The following is a 19899-nucleotide window of genomic DNA, read 5'->3' as shown; positions in this document are numbered from 1 at the left end:
TTGCCCAAAATTATTTTTCTGCTTTTCCTTTCGCCTTGTTATTCAAAATTTGAAACTTTGTTTATGTTTTTATTTCGGCTAAACTCTTAAAATTCCAGAAGTCTTGTGTCCTTTACTCTCAATGAAATTTTCCTTTTTTTGCGCATTTTCTTCTATTTATTGACAATTGTTTGGCGCAGTATAGCTTATTAGGGCTCTTGTGCCAATAAATTTAATACGACCAACCAACCAAAATTACCCCTCGACCCATTCCTGGAAAGATACAGCTTTCAACATTTTACTTCGCAGAGACAGCAAGGTTTGTTATATTTATCGCAATACGCAAAAAAATTCAAAATTATGCAAATAAAGTAAGACATATCCGCTTTTCTGCTCCAATAAAAAAAGGAAGTTCAAAAATACTTAGTCTTAATAGGCCTTTACCTGCCCACAGCAGCATTGTTTTCTAGAATTGTGAGCCATGAAAGATATTACTTTTGGGTAATTTTCACTGTTCCCAAAGTTTAAGCTCAATTTTTCAAGAAAATCAAATAGAGGAATTTAGAAAGTCAGGAAAACTTTAGCTATAAAAAAAAATCCTTTTTTTTAAATCACGGAAACTCAATACATTTTCATCAACTTAAAACTTGCTTGTATTACATATTTCTAGCTTACTTTACATACTTAAGAAAAAGTAGCTTACCTTAAAACCATATTCCTTAATGCAATAAAATCACAATGTTCCATGTTCTCCACTAAAAAAAAAAATCAAAGAATTTCAACTTTACTTTTAAATACATATTACAAAATAAATTTCAAAAAATAATAATGATGATGATAAAATAATAATATAATTAAAAATTAAATTTCAACCATCAAAACAAAAAATACCTTCTGCAACACCCCAAGGATACTTTCGGCCTCTGACATGCTTCCCATTCACATCTATAGTTGTATTGCTCCCCACAACAGCAAATGGTACCCGCTCCTACAAAAAAATAAACAAATAATAATGTCTACAGAGGATTAGGAGCATTTGAGTTGACAAAACTCAAGTGATAACTGTAATAATTGAAAGTCTTGGTGCGTGAAGGAGGCAGCTCAATTTTTTGCTCACTTTTTATTTCATATTGAAATGTATGAAAAGAAATATAATCCTCTTATATATAACAGCCGATGATCGAGTAACCTGCATTTTTCAACAATGAAACTCACGCCACGGCATGATAATTTAATATTGTGATTTGGTAGAGTTTAAAATGCAGGGAAAGGCTTTATTGTGACAAGGCTGAACTCGATCTGGTAACTTATTTGTTTTATTGGTAAAACTGTGTCATTTCGGGGGAATGAAGAAATGAAAAAGTGGTGAACAATGAACCCTATCTTCTGGATTTAAGGGTTTAATCACTGGAGTTTGGGTTAAAACTACCAAAATATCACCTACCAGGCATTTGCTGTGTTCAAATGTAGAAGCAAATTTTCACCCATCATGCCATGACGGGTGACTTTCTAGTAAAATTAAAAACCACTGATATAGTGATATACAATTACAATAAGTTTTGTAATTAGAAAGAAAAAAAAAACATTCTATGCATTGTAAGCAAAATTCTTTGGAAAATTAATTCATCATTTTTCTACTTTAGTTCAAAAATTATAAAAGAAAAATACTATAGCAGGATAATGCTTTATGAAGCATATTCATTTGTGAATGACATATAAATTGTATGATTTGAATTTCAACTCAATTCAGTTAAAACTTATTCCGATGTATAAATATATTGATATAAAAGGAATATTATTTTATGAAAGTGTGAAATGATCTATTTAATGCCAAAATCATTATAACAGAAATTTTCTAGTCCTATGGTGTACATTATAATCGACTTCAACTGCACTATCTTTTATACTGAACAAAAACCAAACCTCCGTAGCCAATGTTCCATAATTTAAAGAAAGGAACTGTAACAGAACATGTTTCAGGAGAAGGGTGGTACAACTCCTCAATAACTCAATGTATTACTTAGAAACTAAAGTGTTTTCTTCATTTAGAGAGATTGTTTTCTTGTTAGAAACAAACATTAAATCCAAATTTTCCCCCCAATTATTATATGTATTAGAGGCAAGAACAAGATGGCACTAAGCAATACTTAACAATTAATTACACATAGTTATCATCATATACTTTATTAAAATATTAATGAAATTGGTTTAAAAAACCAACGCAAATTCCAATACTATATTTAACTAGCATTCCCGTACCCGGCATTGCTCGGGTAATGGAATTAGCAGGGGTTAACAGTGCTTGGTGCACCTAGTTTCGAAAATCCCCTATAATAATTACTTATTACCTATAACTTTTTCTAATTTGGGGAGGATCCCGGGGCCCCTGGACTCCTTACATATATGCCTTTGTCCTTAACCGATCTTTAACTGTTATTAACGATCCTTTTAAAGTATTGATTATCTTTGCAAACACAGGCCATCCACATTTTATTGATATACCTATGTTTAAGCAAGAAGTTCTTTGTATACAACATTTTTAGTTTTTTTTTTCTGGTGCTAAAATTATTAAGCTGCTTGATGAACTGACTTTGGAGCAAGCTACATAACATTGGCCGTGTGAAAAAAGTCTTCTCTTAAATCGGTCCCTGCTACTTTTAATGTCTGTCATTGTGACTTATTTATGGTTATTGCAAAGCAAACTTTAACAGGAAACTGCACTCTTCTAAATTCAAAAGGATAGTCCGCCTGTGGTGATGTTCTTAAAAACTTCGTTTCTAGTTTTGAAAAAATGAAAGCAATAGACAGAAACATTATGATTTGACTTGAGAAAAGCATCGAAGAACCACGTGAGAAACAAAAACAATGTCAAATTTATAGTTCGCTATCTACCAAAAGTTGAGATGAAGTACTGAATAATGATTTGAATGGAGGAAAGCCTTCGAAAATAAGGGATTTAAATTCAATGACAGGTTTTAATTTCGCAGAAATTAAGAGGTTTTAATTAATTTGTCCCGAACTAATTGAGATTTCGAAAAATCCTTTCTTAGTGGTTACTTTCGTAATCATGCGGACATGCCTGCCAAATTTCAAGTCTGAAACTTCAGCGGTTTCGGCTGTGCGTTGATATATATATATATGTATATATATATATATGTATATATGTTATCTCAGGACATTGATTTTTATATATTAAGATACGTCAAAATATTTAAATTATTTATTTATTTTTTTTCATTTTATTTTATGATTCTTGAAAGTTCTTGGAGCTCTTCCCTTCTTGCACAGAGGAATTCGCCTGATCTTTTGATTGGGCAATGAAAACAGTTTCAAACATTAAACCTTAAATTAATTTTTAATTTAAGTTGAGAAGTAATTTGCTACTTACAATCAATCTTTCTAGACAGTAGGTGGGCAAAACTAACCATAAGAATCAACATTTCAAGAACCAGCAAAAATATAAATTTTAAAAATAAAAATTAATTTTTCTAGGCTTACTAGAAAAACTAATTGTATTTTTTTATATATGCCAACATATATGACATTTGAAATTCCAATGCCTCTAATTTTGAGGGGAACAACAAGATCAAAAATCTTTTGAGACGAGATTTCTATTGAATAGCATACATTTACATTTGCATTGGAAATCAAATGCCTCAAAATTTTAGTCACATGGATATTTAAACATTTTATATTACATAAAAATAAAGTATCATGAAAAATAAAAAGGAATAAGTCAAGAAAATACAAGTCAAACATTTTAAAAGTTAAAAATAAAAAAAGTATACATGTATGCTTTTAAAGCCATTTTCCACTACAGCCTTAGAAAATTGGATTATTACTGATTTTGAGAATTTCACTCCACTAAATAAAAATCTCAAGAAGTATTTTTACACCTTGAAATAAAAAATTTAAAAAACATAGCATTGACTCTGTTTAATGTATATTTAATTTAAATAATACAGAAGTTTCTGTAGATCACTTGCAATTTTTAAAAAAAAACAAAGAATTTCGCTGCATAACTATTAGTAATTTCCAGTTTTTTTTTTTTTTTTTTTTTTGTTTTTTTTTTTTTTTTTTTTTTCATAAGAACCAACATAAAATGTAGAATATAAATCAGAACTTTATAATTTTTGAATGAACATTTATTTTCATGTTTTTTTCCCCCCTTGCAGTCTATTTACATTCAATATTTAAAAGTGAGCTTGAAGTTTCCTTCTCTCAACCACCAGGAAAATTAGCGTATCCGGAATGCAGCATTTACTGCACTTAAACATTTTTTGCACATCTGGTGCAAAAGTTTCACCCTTCAGATGGAAAAATTGAGAAGGAATTCCCTGACATTTCACGGATTATTTTAAGCAATTTTCATTTCCTCAGCAAATTCCAGGTTTGCCATATTTTCCAGGTGTGTGTGTGCTAACCCTGATGTTATGTAAAAGATAAAGACCAAAAGAAAGTTTTAAGTTCCTGTAACTTCACTATTACAGTGAATGTAAACCCAGCAGAGAATGCAAAATTTATTACTAGCATAAATGTAGCCAATTCCAATCTTCAAGTCTGTTCCAACAAGCAAAAAGTAGTCCAAGAAGTAGAAAAAAGGTGCGCGGATGCTAACCTAGCTCATATCATAAAATGTTTTTTCTCAAATTAAACAATGTCCCATCAAACTAGGAAACTAAAAGGCAATGATTTTGATACATACTTTGGAGAAAATTACAGCCTTACAAACAGGGGCAGATACAAGAGGAGGGTGTTGGGGGTCATGACAACCTAAACCGTCGACAGTATTATCCATCCCCATAGTGTTCAAACAATTTATGAATAAAATGTGAACAATTGCGGTAATCTTTTCAACTCTCTTTTAAAAATTTAAAAGTAAATAATTCTAAGTCATGAAACTAATTAGCAACTTTTTACGCTCTAAAAATAAATTCCCGGCCAATTTGATGCTTTTTGTTGACACCCAAGCAGTTTCAAAAAAGTTCCGTACAAAAAACCTGATGTAGGTTTGTTTGTGGGACAGGGGCATTTTTCAGCATGACTCGTCCTAAAATGTTAGTCTCCGCCCCTGCTTACAGACTCAAATTTTAAATCATTTGTACTGAAATTAACAAGTTAAACATGCTCTTAACATGTCATTTAAACTCGTAACAAAAAACCAAATTCAACAAAAAGTTCTCCGATCAGTATTTTAAACAGTAGCTCTCAAAAAAAAAAAAAAAAAACGTGAAACTTGTTAACCTTCATAATTTTTTGTTGCCTATGCTCTTCTTCATCTTCATCACAGTCAGGAAATTCATAGATTTTTATTTGGTTTTGTGCTATCTCACTCATGATCTGTAAGAAATGAAAATATGTTTGAAAGATATGTCTATCACAAATATCACAGAAAAGATAATAATACCATGCATTCATCAACAAAATACTAATCAAAAAAATGCATTAGAACACAAGAAAGGAAATCTTGCAGCACAAAAGTTTGTTTTTAATTAATGCAATTCAATGCAATTCATAATTCAATCAAAATATAACCACTTGACTCCTGACTTAAGTCAGTTAAATTTTACATTAATCTTGTAGTTTTTATTGACTAAATTAAATCTTGCTATGCTTACTTTGAAATTTCAAACAAATAAGTTTTATTTATTTGTTATATTCTTTTGGATATTATTATTATTATTTTTTTTTAACTTAATCAAATGAAACATGATAGTCAGTTGTCTGGCTTACTTCTAAATTACATGGCATGTTATGAATCAATTACTTGTGTTATTATTTTCCTATGATTATTCTTATTTATCAATTTACAAAACAAACTTTTGCATATTTTGCTTTATTATTGTATTTTTAATGACTTCGTTATCAATAATGATTCATAGGTATTACAAAATGAGTTGAGTCATCTGAAATATTTTCTGAGTATTGATGCCATTCAAATGTTAAGATTGAAAATCAATTCAGTATCAAAATACCTTCCATAAATACCGAAAATACAGTGAAGCATCGTTTACACGTTTTTGAAGGCACTGCATGAAAAAAGCATATAAATGAAAAAACTTATAATAGGTATATGTTAATATAACTATTATATGTATTGAACTCTAGTGACTAATTTTTAAAACCTTTAAATGATAAAAACGTTAATAAAAGGAACGTATAAACAATGCTTTACTGTATACTAATTTATTTTTCAAACTCGAAATACAGTATTTATGCTGGATTTTTTATTGAAATATCGGAAAAATAAAAAAAAATGAAAGAAACATGTTCTTTTGAAGTGAACAGAGAAAAATAAACTTTAAGCTGTTCTACAACAACTCAGATTACACAAATTTCATTATATCATAATTAATTATTATACATGCTATAGGTAAACTATCAAAACTAGAAAGTATTGAGCTTTTGAGTATTTTGATTCAGGTTGAATTTATAAGCTAAACTGCTAACACAAATTTTGCCCTTTACGTTGGCAAAAATAAAATCATGTTAAAAAATATTTGAAACAAGGTTCTCTGAAAAATTCAGGGATGATACAATATTTGTCATCAATGGCTTTTGCAATTTCCCACTAAATGTTGAATAAAAAAATAATCAATGTGTCGACTAGAGAGATGCGATAAAGGCAGGTCTTTGAATATATAAAATGAACTGACATAAAGCCTGCATCATTTTTCAACAGATGCAGAAATATATACAGAACAAAAAAAAAAAAAAAAAAAAAAATGGTTCTTGGTGAACTATTTTAACATGACAGCATACATCAAGGGGGGAGGGAATATTTTTTCAACAAATTGCACTTCTAAATGATATGCATAATTATTTTATTTTTATTTTACCATAAAACTACAACAAAAGATACAGTAATATTTGCAATTAGATGATGGAAATTAATGATACATATCATTGCACTACTAAATGATAAGTATTATCAATTTTTTTATTTTACAAAGAAATTATAACAAAAGAAACAACTCAATTTGCAGTTAATACTGTTTTTACTTTCTTCTATATCTAATATATAGAAGAAAGTATTGGATTCGTGCAAATTTTCGAATTTCGAATTTTGACGGATTCGAACGTTTTGAGGTGTGCCGAGTCCATTTCGACCATTTTTGGAAAATGTCTGTCTGTCTGTGTGTGTGTGTGTGTGTGTCACGTCTGTGTGTGACCAGTTTTTTGTGGCCGCTCTACAACAAAAACTACCGCATGAAATCGAACGAAATTTAGTACACATATGTGCCCCTATGTGAACTTGTGCCCATTAGTTTTTGGCGCGAATTCCTCCAAGGGGGGTGGAGCAATGGGACGTTTTTCGAGTTACGCGTGCTTGCTATTCCTCAGGAAGTAACTGGCGGAATCAAACAAAATTTGGTCCATATGTTGGTATTAACAGGAACAGGTGCTGATTCAATTTTGGTGTCAATAACTCAAACGGGGGTTGAGCTATAGAACGTTTTTTGTCGTCAATTGTGACTGCTGTATCTCAAGAAATAATGAACGGAATGAAAGAAAAATTTATCGGCATGTAGCCCTTAGTGGGTATAAGAACTGATTTTATTTTTGTGTCAACAGCTAAAAAGGGGGTAGCGCAATCACCCATTCTTTTTTTCCATTTTGAGTACCCTATCTCAAGAAGTAATGCTACGTTCTGGTTGAAATTTGGAATATATGTGAATCCATATGTAAACAGGCTTTGGTTCAATTTTGACGCCGATCGCTCCAAGAGGTGTTGATTAATTTTTTTTTTTTTTTGCGAATAAAAATATTTTTATTAATGCAACAATAAGAAAGATAAATTGTAATAGATTGTCGTCTGCGTATTTCTCGTGATTTTAATTGTATGGAAATGATAGGAAATATTATCTCAATGATTTAAAATTTTTAACTGTTGCCATCTTATGTTTGTTAACAAATAAAATATTTGTAATTAATTCAAGCAAGGCTTTTAAAATAACTTTCAATTTTCGCTCTTTGCTTTGCTTTTGCAATAATTCAGACATTGGGATAGTCGTCAAGTTTTTGCATGTGTAATTTTGTTTTTGTTGGGAATATTGCTTCCTCGTCAAGCATGGGGAGGGATCAGAAAAAAAAAGAAAAATATAGAAGAAAGTTTCGTGATGGCCACAACATACTAGTTTTTTTTTTTTTTAATTTCATACAGGGAATATCTTTGAAACTTTGAATCGCCAGATCAGTGGACACCCGGTCCAATGATGTAACACATTTGTTTAATGCTAGTTATTTACCAAGAATTTAAAGAAAAATACTAATAACACATCAAGGGGGTACGGATGAACAAGTGAAGAGCACAACTCACCGTCCTCTTGAAATAATGGCACTCTTCCGGAGTCATCGTGTCAGCTTTGGCAATAACAGGAATTATATTAACTCTGTCATGTAACCTTTTCATAAATTCTATGTCTAGAGGTTTAAGACTGAAAGAAAAGGGTCAATAGTTAGTAGGGTTTTTTTTTTATACAGATTTTACAGTAGGGTTATGCATACATAGCAATCTACAATTCCTTAGGATTCAAACCAATGGAAACACAACAGGCATTTTATATAGCTCACCACATATTTATAGGAAATCTATAATTAAAGCAATGATTTTAAACATAAGAGTTTCAGATTGATTCTTTAGTAGCCTAAGGTCATAAAAATAGTTGCAAAAATAGTAGCATACAAGCAACAAAATAGCAGCATAACGACCAAAATATTAGCACAGCATTAAAAATTCAACCGAAAAACCATATTTTCACACCATTTGATTCAAGTGCACCACAAAAAACAAACTTACAAATCAAAATGGTTTTTCTTAAAGAATACTGCTTAAGGGGGTGAGAGGGCTTAAGGAGAAGGGTGGCATCAGACATTTTGAACATTTTGATAGAAATAAGAGCATTTTTTCTAACAATATGTTCTTATACAAGTTATACAACCTGACATGTAATAAGGGAAGGGGAGGAGAGGGGTAGGGTGGTTCAAAAAAACTTTTTTTTCAGCTAGAGTCCAGGACACCCTTTTTTTTTTTACACTTACTAATAGTATTATACTGTAAAAGTTTTAGCTTCTTATTCAAATTTTAAGACATTGTTCAATGACCCCTTAATTTAACATTAGCCGTATCATAGAAAATGCCCCAAATTGAGAAATATTTAATTTCCCCAGCTTTTTTTTTTTGTAAATAATTGTTTTATTGCAATGTATATGCATATTTCTAGCGTATATTATAATATGTAGCATTGTTTTTTCAGTTCAATGTATTTTTTAACCCCCCTCCCCATACTAATGAAGTTTGGAGGAGGAGGTTGAGCACCCTCTCTCAGTTGAAATAGGAAGCTAAAATTCTTTCAGTATATTACTATCTTCAAGTCGAAAAATATTGAGGGGTGTCCTGTTATATAGGAGAAACTTTTTTTTACATGTATTTTTGAACCACCCTAGGGAGGGGGTTACATAAAGTGACACATGGGTTGTGGAGGAGTTCAAAAAATGTGCAACACTACCTTTATGGACGGCCCCTTCACACAAAAAAGCCTCATTAAATCCTCAAGTGATTATTACACAAATAAACTATATGTACGTACCCATGACCAGAGGGGGCTATGAAGTAAAGGCAGCAATGCACCCTTCCATCAGGAATGGTTGTTCTGTGTACCCTGGATTCAGCATTTAGATATTCTTCATACTTATTGTCAATGTACTCAGATAGTGGTTGCCAGCTAGAAAAGAATAATCTTTTTAGCAAAGAGAATTTATTCAAAATTAATTACTGTGCTGTAATAAATTGAGAAATGATTCCCAGAAAAAAAAAATCCCACGAGCATCAAAAAAATGCACAAAGAGGAATGAGAGTTGCAGTTTTTATAGCTATTTGCGCATTTTTACATTGCTTTAGAGACTTTTAAAATGTCACACAAAGGGGGTTTATTTATTTTTAAGAGATGATTGATTTTAGGAAGTCTGCTATACTTCCATTAAGAGATCATTTAGTCTTTTCCTAACAAATTAGAAAACTTAATAATCAAAGCAAACTAAAAAGCATGACCACCACCGTAAGCTTTGTACAGGACCACTTCAGCTGAAAACTTTTAAAGTACGAACTCGTTCCAACTTAACCTTACAGCCTCAGATTGCAACCATTTTTATCTTTGTCTGAGAGGTTTCTTGCTTTTTTTTCTTTCCATTTCATTTTTTTTCTTTTACTTAACTGGGTAAGGGACAAGCAAATACCCCACTTCTAAGAATGAGACTGTCCAGAGCCTAATATTTCCCCATAGACGCAACATTAAGGATCCCTGTTAAATCGAATAATTTTCCTGGATAATCTAATAAGACTGGTCTGCTTTTGTAAATGCTTCAGCTAAGAATAATTTTGATTAAATTAAGAATTATTTAAACAACGTAAAAAGATTTTTTTTTTTAAATGGACAATGTTGTGAGCACAAAGTGGGAGGGTTCCATAAGGTTTTCTAATGTGAAAGTGATATTTCTCCCAGCAGCCAAAATTCAGCCCTTTTACCCGGGAATAATAGGTACTTGGAAAATTTAAGTGTGTTACCAGTTAGCAACAAACAGTTCCCTGCATTGTCAAATGCCTGCTTAATTGAGTATTATGTGTTGGAACGGGTTTTATTCATTTAAGTGAAGCTGACAGTATTTCGAAGTTCAGAAGTATTATCACTTCAGAAGTAACTATAATAATTCAGAATTCAGATGAGTTCCTCTAATTCTCATTGTTCTGTAGAATGTCTACAATAACAGCACAGAAAATAATTAAACAAGTTAATTTAAGGGGATATTCTAGTCTAGAAATTCAAAAAAAAAAAAAATAGAATTTTTTTTTCTTTTCATATTTTTTAAGTTTAGACCTTCAAGAACAAGCCTCCAAGAGGATTTACAAAAAGCCAGCAAACGAGGTCAGCAATGTGACAAACGTTACAAGGTGTACGTTTCCAAAGCTTCAAAAGAAGGCAGAACTGCTCTCATGGCTGAAAGATTTGCCAAAATGTAGCTTTTGAGGCAGAGGAAGAAGTAATGTATAAGGCAGAGACGGCTGTTCAAAAAAATATAGGTATAGCATACGATTAAACCACTCACACTGCCCGAATTGCGACTGCAAACTTTAAACGCATTTTTCTCCAAACTACTTTTTTCAAAGCGGTTGACAAGATATCTAAAGTTCTAATGCACCGATTTATTTGAAATTCAGTACAGACTTTCTTTATACTATCAGTTTTTTCTCCACGTGGGGGTTTCTGTATTTTTGTTTATTTAGTATTTTTTAAAAAATACTAAAGTTGTAAAAAAGAGGCAAAATGACCTTTTTTTTTTTTCAAAAAGATGTCATTTTATGCAAAAATATTTTTTTAGAAATCGGCTACGCCCTGACGATTCTACATCCTTGTTTAATAAAAATCAACCTTAATTTCATGTTTCAGATCACCAGGAGGATAGGAATCTTGTCAAAGAGTAGACACCATTTTTTTTCCCTGACTTCCCACTTTGTCAGCCTCTACTGATTTCAATTTTGAATTTTTTTCCCCGCTATTATACACTTTTATATTTCTCAAGTATCAGTAACAAACTGATAAAAAATTGATACTAAAAATGTTTTTTTTTTTTTTTAATTATTATTACGCCCACAAAATTGCCTCAAAATCGAGCCTCTAGACTAGAATAACCCCTTAATTGACATAATATATTTAATTTATTTAATTGAAATAATTTAACTGATATGCATTCACATGGTTTCAGTCTCAGGATCACAATGTAAACATTTAAACCTTAAATTGTTAAGGAGTTCTAAAGTGCAAGAAAAACAAGAATTGTCAAAATTGCAAAATTAAATCAGTTTTGTTTATCAAGTTAAACTTTTCAGCTGAAAACATTGATGTTATCAATAAATCTATTCAGTAATTTCTTACATTTAAATTTTGAGACACCTTTGGAAAGGTTACTTTCTGTGGTTAGTCCAAACAAGGTTTCATTGCAGACAAGTTAATGACTTACTTAAAATCATAAGAGGTGATTAACATAGGGAAAAACAAAACAGAAGATACATGTCTTTTTGGACTTTAAACATCATTTAACTAAACTAGTTACGTTAGTGTTGTTTACAAAGAAAAAGCCTGTACCACTCATAAATAAAAACATGATTACTAGCTGGCTGATTATATAGAACAAAAATTATGCAATCAAAAATTAAACATCTAAGGATGACACTTGAATGCTGATTATATTTACCATTGTGAATTATCTACAGCATCTCCAAAGCCAGGTGTGTCCACCATTGTGAGTAATAAATTAACCCCATTTTCTTTTAAAAGAACTTTTGAAGTTTCTACCTGAAATTTTGAAATAATAAATTAATTAATTAATCTGCAAATGAAACACACATTTATATTATGCTTCAATACGCTGGCCCATCACAAAGGGATGACAGATCGGGGCAGTTCCCCCAGGCATCAATAGTACCGATATTCTGAATAAGCCACCCCCTCTGTTCTCTAGCTTTAAGAATTACCAGGTATTTATTAAAGATACAATTTTTTTTAGTAAACATTTAGTAAACAAAACTACTTCCAGTCTAACTGGCCATTGCTGGATAACTGGCAATTGGCACTAGACATATGTTGCTTATCCTGCTTCAAGTTACAATCTCAGAAAATAAGCATAAAATACATACTAAATAACTTAAGATAAGAATTTTTATTTTATTATTTTATAAAAAGCACCCCCAGGATGAAAGACAATGAAAAATATACGGCAACCAGATGGTCTGAGATATGGCTTCGATGAATACAAAATATCTGATGTCTAGTATCTGGTCAAATTTATATCTGTTACAATCTGTAGTATATATATATATATATCAATGTGTACATACTGTAAAAACTTTTATTTTTTCAAGGCATTAATTTGTGCGAGCCTGGTGTAATCACAAAAATTTAATCCTCAACGTTTCCAGCTTGAGAAATCATCGATGTCATTATTTTGGCAAAAGTGCTTTTACAGTACTTAGCTGATTTTTTTAGCATACTATCTGAAGCCGGCTGGCTCAGGGATTTTTTCGGCAGTGGACTCTATATATGTATGATATTGGACTGCATTGATGAGTCGTTGATGAAAACAAACAATTTAATTTATTTACAACTTAGGTACAAAAAAAGAAGAAAACAACACTTGTATCCTAGCTAAGATTGCGAGTGCGAGCCCTATGGCTGCATCTGCTAACGTTCGATGAGCATCTCATGAGGGGTAGTTTTCACATTCCTCTCCTAAAATGGGGGTTTTATGATTGCTTGGCGAAACCAAGAGCCAAGACCCCAAGCGTTACTCTTTATCTCTCGGGGACGAGCACAGGGGCGTTAACACAATCCATTGAGTATATATTCATTGCCCACATCCCCCATATCAAACATCGAGCTAGCTTATATATTTAGCTTAGATACCTCAAAGACATCTACAGTGGACGCCTGTCAACTGAATCAGTGGTTACTTGAATCAATCGCTTTAATGAATCTATTTGTCATAAACAGAACAAAATCCAGCTTTATTAAATTAGCCGCTTTATGGAATAAGAATTGTTTAGATTAAACGTGATTCATATAAGTGGCGATCACTGTAATACATGTTCATAAACAAAGATAATGAAACTTAAAAAACAAGCATTCTTGGTGCTGATTGCTGGCATACTCAAAGCTATTTAAATCGTCCTCGATTTAGAAAGATTTTATTAACAAAACCGATAGAAGACCAAGACTCATTTGCATAAGAAAAAAAATTGCATAAAAATGCTATTACTTGAATTCAAAGATATCAATAACAGATTATGTTTACATAGATAAATTGAATTAAATAGTAATTTTTAAAAAAAATCCTATTAGGGCTAAAATTTTTAAAGAAAATTTCAATGCTAAAGGTGTGTTTGTGTTTGAGGACCTTAAATTTGAGATTAAAATTAACCAATGTGAGAATCTAGGAGAAAAAATCAGTCAATCAAGAATTATAACTGTAATATATGTTTTCATCAAAGATCACCTGTAGAGTTTTCTTTATTCGAAGTGAAGGACCAGGGTAGTCAGTAGAGTAAACATCAGTAAGGAACATAGAATTTATTAGTGTAGATTTCCCAAGTCCAGCTTCACCTATCAAATAAAAAATTGTTTGTACAAAACCTAACACACTAATAATAAACAAAATAATTCTAAAAACATATTATGCACAAACTAACAATTAAGTTACTAGTACTAAATCCAAATTAAAGTAATAAACTTAAATTTCCAACATCAGTAGAGGAACTGAGCTTAACTTTTTTGGCTAAAGCAAAATTTTACATCAGAATTTTTTTTATTCACATGCCTTTCTCATCTACACATTGGTCTTTTGGAACATGCGTAGATGGTGCTTTATAACACAGACATGAAAGCGTGAAAATTTTTTTTTAAACTGATCTGGTAGCATATAATCATTACAAAAGAGACCCATGAAAGAACACACTATTTCTCACATCTGTTCAATCTACTCTCAAAAATTTAACCTCTGTAATTGGTGTGGGAACAGGGAAGAAATTCATAAAATTTTGAAAGTCAGGAAGAATATTTTTAAAAAAAGTTTCGAAAAAAAAGAGTCAAATTGTGAATCCATGGACGAAACTCAAGCTTGTGTATAATATATGTTTATTATAAATTTTTTTTTTTTTCAATCAACTGAACCAAAGATCAGTGGCGTATATAGCATCAATGTTATACAGAGAGGGGGGGGGGAGGGCAAAAGGTGTTAGGCGTATGCTCTGAAAAATAACACTACGTTAAAATTATTTTTAAAAAAATGAGGGGGGAGGTGCACACTTATAAATCTTATGGGGGCAGGAGATGCACCAAAGTGTACCCTACTGCTTAAGATACTATAAAAGATCAAATTAAGTAAGCAAACTTTATCAGGAAGGTTGAGAAGGAAAGAGAGATAACGATTTAATTAAAAATTATCAAGCAATAACTTGAAATAAGTTAAAAGCTTTGCTATGGGTGAAAGATAAAATAAAAGATGAATGAACACAAAAGTCACCAAATAATAATCAGTCGATGAAAAACTAAATTTTAAAAAAAAGGAAAAAACGAGTCACTGAAAACACTATTTCAAAACTTAACCAATGATTACAGAAGCGAAGAAAAAGTTTTAAAAGAAAAAGAAAGAAAAGTTATAATGACATATTATTGGATACAGTTAGAAATGGATATTTCTTCTACGAAAAAATTGCAAGAATTTTATCAACAAGGCTGTCCAAGCTGAAAACTTAAGATGCTTAGGAATGCAGATAAAATTGGATATTATTTTTGCACACAAGAAATTACTTAGATGATAAATACAATTTTTAAAAGGAAGGAATTGTTTTTTAATTTAGGAGTCATCCACAAATGATGCCTCGCTTTGAGGGAAAGGGGGTTGTGAAATTATGACAATTTGAAATAAGGGAATGAGAGGTTTTTGATACAGGTAGAAAGGTGGGAGGGGGGTCAAATCAGTTTTAAAAAAGCGTGTCATTTGTGTACGCTTATAATAGCAAAAACAATTTTAAATCTCAAAGGAAAAAGGCAGAGAGTATCAACCTTTTTCTCTGCCACTGAAAGTACTTGATTCTACTCTTATACAGTTTATGTCAGATTTTGGAGCAAGTAAAAAACTCTTTTGTTCCAGTCTTGCAGCAGCAAGGAAAAAAAACGAACTTTTATTAGATTAAAAATAATTTTTGCATCAGTGATGAGGCAAAAGAAATTTTCTTTCACACGGCTATTTTAAATGATTAACTTATTGAAACATTTAAAATTAAATGAAAAATTAAATGCGTACTTTACCACTGACATCTTCAAATTACGTTTTTGGCAAAATTACAAAATGCGATGGGACCCTACTCGATAGGCTTCTTGTTTCTACAAGTGGCTCCAATCACAACCATAATTGTGAAAAACATAATTTAAATTCCAGACACAAAAATTCAAACTAATGCCAAGGGCTGGATGCTAGCTGTATTTAACGTGCTGGATACTGTTTTTGTCTAAATTGCATTAAGTCAAGAGGGCTGGTTATAAATAAAGTCGATTCCGAGGGACATGGATGCCATAGCCCAGGGAAAGGGACAAGCTTGCGAAGGGCCAGGGAAGCAAAAGTGACCTGGAATATCAACTTCAACCAAGTGAGGACCATTTAGCAATTCATGACTGCTCAAAAAAACTTAACAATTTGCTTGATTTGAACCTAACGGCATACAATATCGTACATAATTGAAGTACCTAGGAGCAAACTAGTGAAAGTGCCAAAACTAAACATTTGGAAATAGAGTAGAGTCGCGAAAATCCAAGGCAATTGGGGCTCCTGTCACCTCAGATTACTGAAACCTCGGATTATCCAGAAAATTTTACCAGATAAGCAAATTTATGCTATTTGGATGACATGACGAGGAGCCCTTTTCAACACTTCCTTGAACAAATAAGAGGAAGTATTGTCTTCACGAAAAATTCGTCACACAGACTTCAACATTAATTTACCTTTTAACTAAGTCCAAACAAAGTTTGACTTTAGTTTTTCACAATGTCCATATATTTGCGAATTTGTAGGCAACCAAAACATGCATTTTGACTGCCCAAATCCATTTTGACGAGATTTGTCATGACAGTTGTTGTAAAAAGTTTAAATTTCGCATTAAATTGTGTATCCCCTTTTTTGATTGCAATAAAATATTCCAAAAGGTATTTTAACACATTCTTTGTGGCAAAAAAAAAATCGATTTTACCTATTAAGTTATTATCTCCAAGGCATCTCTTGATACATATCTTGTATTCAATGAACATTTTGTGCCACTAAGGGAGTGTTGTTGAAACCAACCTCTCAATGTATTATTGTTTACTGTAAGTAGTTAAAAGTTTTACAGTAGTAAAAGGTTGCTATTTTCAGATTTTTAAAGAAAATCATTTTTTAGCTACTAAAAAATGTAACTAAAAATGTAAATGAAACACCTCAGATTAAATGGAACCTCGAACTTTCAAGACTCTACTGTAGCTAGGTAGAAAAATTGTCATCTGTTTTGGGGAAAAAGATAGCAATGGTAGGTGCTGCTGTACAGCACAATTAATAAAAACTATTCCATGACAACCAACCAAAAATTTTAATTTAGCACACATTTTACTCTAAACTTGAAAAAAGTTCACTCACACCCATTATTAGCTTCTTATTGCCTCAAATTTTCAAAAACAATTATTTTGAAGCAGGACACAGAATAAGTGTTTTGGTGCAGTTTGGTGCATTTGGCACAGATGTGGAAGCACTGTATCAATAATATTTGCATGAAATTCAAGGCCCACAGGTATAGAAAAATAAAAATAAATAAAGCAGGCAGAGAAAAACTGATGTTGGTAACAATTTTCCATTGAACTTACCAACAACCATGAGGGTAAACTCAAAGCCACGCTTGACAGCCTTGCGGTACACCTGATTTGGTAAGTTGGCAAATCCAACATAGCCCTCTATGTCCTTGGGCAGCATGTCCTTCATTCTGTCTCCCTCTTTGCTTGACAATGATTCTTTGGATGATGAGTTGGAATTGATGCTGAGAGGGGAAGGAACGGCTGGAGCAGCTACCGTGGAATTAACTGTGGACGCGTCATGCCGATAAAAACAGATCCCTCTTTGCATTTAGCTGCAAGAAAGGAACAAATTGTTAGAAAAAGACATTTAAAAAAATTCTGGTGTCACAAATATGTTTCACGAAAATAATTATCACATCCTGCCCCTCTGAAAATCTATTCCTAACGGATAATGAGAAGCAGAGAGATGTGGTGAAACATCTGAAGCCTTTGGTATTGAGCCATATTGCCTATCTTAGATTAATAAATACACATATACATGTATTCTGCAGTGCAGCCAGGATTTCCCCTATGGGGGGGGGGCATAGCATTTCTTACATACAAAATGTTATACCTTTTACGATTCTCCGCTCCCCAAGAAAAAATGGAAATAAAAAAACTTGGAACATTTGGCACATTTCCAATATATTTCGCCAAACTAATCAATACCAAGCCTTTATCTGCTTGTCACATCTTGCCAAAACCAATTTTGCGAATATTTAAAATGTAATGTTTCATTTTAGAACAAAACAAGCCATTAAACAAGAAAAAAGAAATACCAAATAATTACATAAGTCATTAAAATATAAAATTATCCGCTAAATAAACAAAAACAAGTCATTAACTAACATGAAAAAATTACTTAAATATGTAAAATTAAAGTATAAGGTGCAAAAATGGCAACAGCTATTTCAGCAGGGGAAAACATTTTTGCAAATTTGACATGTTCTACATTTGATGATGACCCAAACCCTACTCTGTCAACAGAGGGTGCCCATCAAACCCCTTCAACCCCCCCCCCCCCAAGAACAAAGGCACACTCCCCTCCTAATTACACCAAGACCTCCCAAATCAGAAGCCCCCCAAAAAATACCCCCCCCCCTAAGAATTTCAATTTTGCAGTCTGTGCCAAGCCAATCAGGTAGGCAACCCTGCCTTCAAGGAGAAAATTCTGGCTGGGTAAGTGCTGCAAAACTATTCCCAGTCTTTTTACAATATCCAAGCAAGAGACCCAGGCGCACAGCAATAGGAGTTTAGAGATGAGAGGGATTGCCCCGCAGAAAACTTGATTTAACTTTACCAGCCCTAGTATAGTAATTTACATAAATGTAAGGATTATAATACATGTAACGATTGCAATAGAAATTTTCACACTTTATGCAAAGCTAGAACCTTTCCCCTTCCTAAAGTTAATGTGAAAACTTTGAATTGTCATCAAGGGAGAACAAAGAGGAATTTAAGTGCAGCACTTGGCGAGTCTTCAAAATATTTCATCAAACTAATCGAAACAAAGAGCCTACCTGCTTGTCAAACGCTGTAGAAGGCAAGAGTATTACTGAAATTAAAATTTTTAATGTTTATTTTATCCACAAAATAAGCCATTAAGGGTTAAAAGTTGCATTACATGGAAAAAAATTCCGGTAAATAATTAAATCAAGCTCTCAAAATTAAAAAAAAAAAAATCCTCCAAATAAAATGCGCAACAAGTATTTAACAAACGAAAAAAGTTCCATTAAATGTGGGAAAAAAAGTATGAGGTGCAAAAACGGCAACAGCGTTTTTAGCAATTGGAAATTTTTTCGCCTTTTGTCTTGTCCCAAGTTTGATAATTCCTCTCAAAATGCGTGTGCATTGAGAAATCAACAAAAATAGAAATCACGCCAACTCCAGAAAACAGACTACATTACTTGTACTACTAACTTAAGCAATTCAAAAACCAATGAAAACTAATTAACTACACTGCACAGCTTTTACATAACGTGGTCCTTGAAACGAAACGTCGCGAAAAAAAAAAAAACGTAAACAAAGAGAGGATTCATACATGATTTAAGTATTTCTTCGTAGCAGATAAAAACTCATTTTGTTCTGAAGCTACTTGAAAGCTCTTATCGCTTGGTGGCGAATTCGTATCGGTGGTGAAAGCACAAAAAGTACATATAACGATCCAGAAGGTACTAATTCAGTTGCAATAAAATCCCCTTCAACTATTGAGAAAAATCTATGAGAGAGTTACAGTATCAGCTCCTTAAAATTATATTAATTTTTCACCAGTAACTTCAAAACTTTGAGATAAATTCAAGAATGTGAAAATAAAAGCAACGCTTCCTTAATACTAAATGCCTATCACATTAGCCTCAAAAAGTGAACCTCCACCGGTACACCTCATTTCAACGCAACCTGACGGCAATACAAGGATGGCATTGCTATGGCGACGGATCCAAGCATTTAAATCAAATTGTTAATTTCAAAATTTAAATTTAGAAATTAACCAATTGTGATCATCGCTAATAATTTC

General features: G+C 32.1%; 1 protein-coding gene across 2 annotated transcripts in view; it reads right to left on the bottom strand.

The window, feature by feature from the left end:
- The window catches only part of LOC129230075 (septin-7-like), an 84769-nt gene that overhangs the window by 28198 nt on the left and 36672 nt on the right, over positions 1 to 19899 (bottom strand). For both annotated transcript variants that reach the window (XM_054864464.1, XM_054864465.1), the window contains exons 2-9: positions 17418 to 17677; positions 14026 to 14132; positions 12229 to 12329; positions 9570 to 9704; positions 8300 to 8417; positions 5224 to 5319; positions 871 to 967; positions 683 to 734 (exon numbers count right to left, since the gene is read on the bottom strand). In XM_054864464.1, the coding sequence (XP_054720439.1) occupies positions 683 to 734; positions 871 to 967; positions 5224 to 5319; positions 8300 to 8417; positions 9570 to 9704; positions 12229 to 12329; positions 14026 to 14132; positions 17418 to 17673 (962 nt within the window). In that variant the 5' untranslated portion in view covers positions 17674 to 17677. The remainder of the gene's footprint in view (positions 1 to 682; positions 735 to 870; positions 968 to 5223; positions 5320 to 8299; positions 8418 to 9569; positions 9705 to 12228; positions 12330 to 14025; positions 14133 to 17417; positions 17678 to 19899) is intronic.

This window comes from Uloborus diversus, chromosome 9, assembly GCF_026930045.1.
Source record: "Uloborus diversus isolate 005 chromosome 9, Udiv.v.3.1, whole genome shotgun sequence".
NCBI lineage: Eukaryota > Metazoa > Arthropoda > Arachnida > Araneae > Uloboridae > Uloborus > Uloborus diversus.
This window is presented reverse-complemented; position numbering and strand designations above follow the sequence as displayed.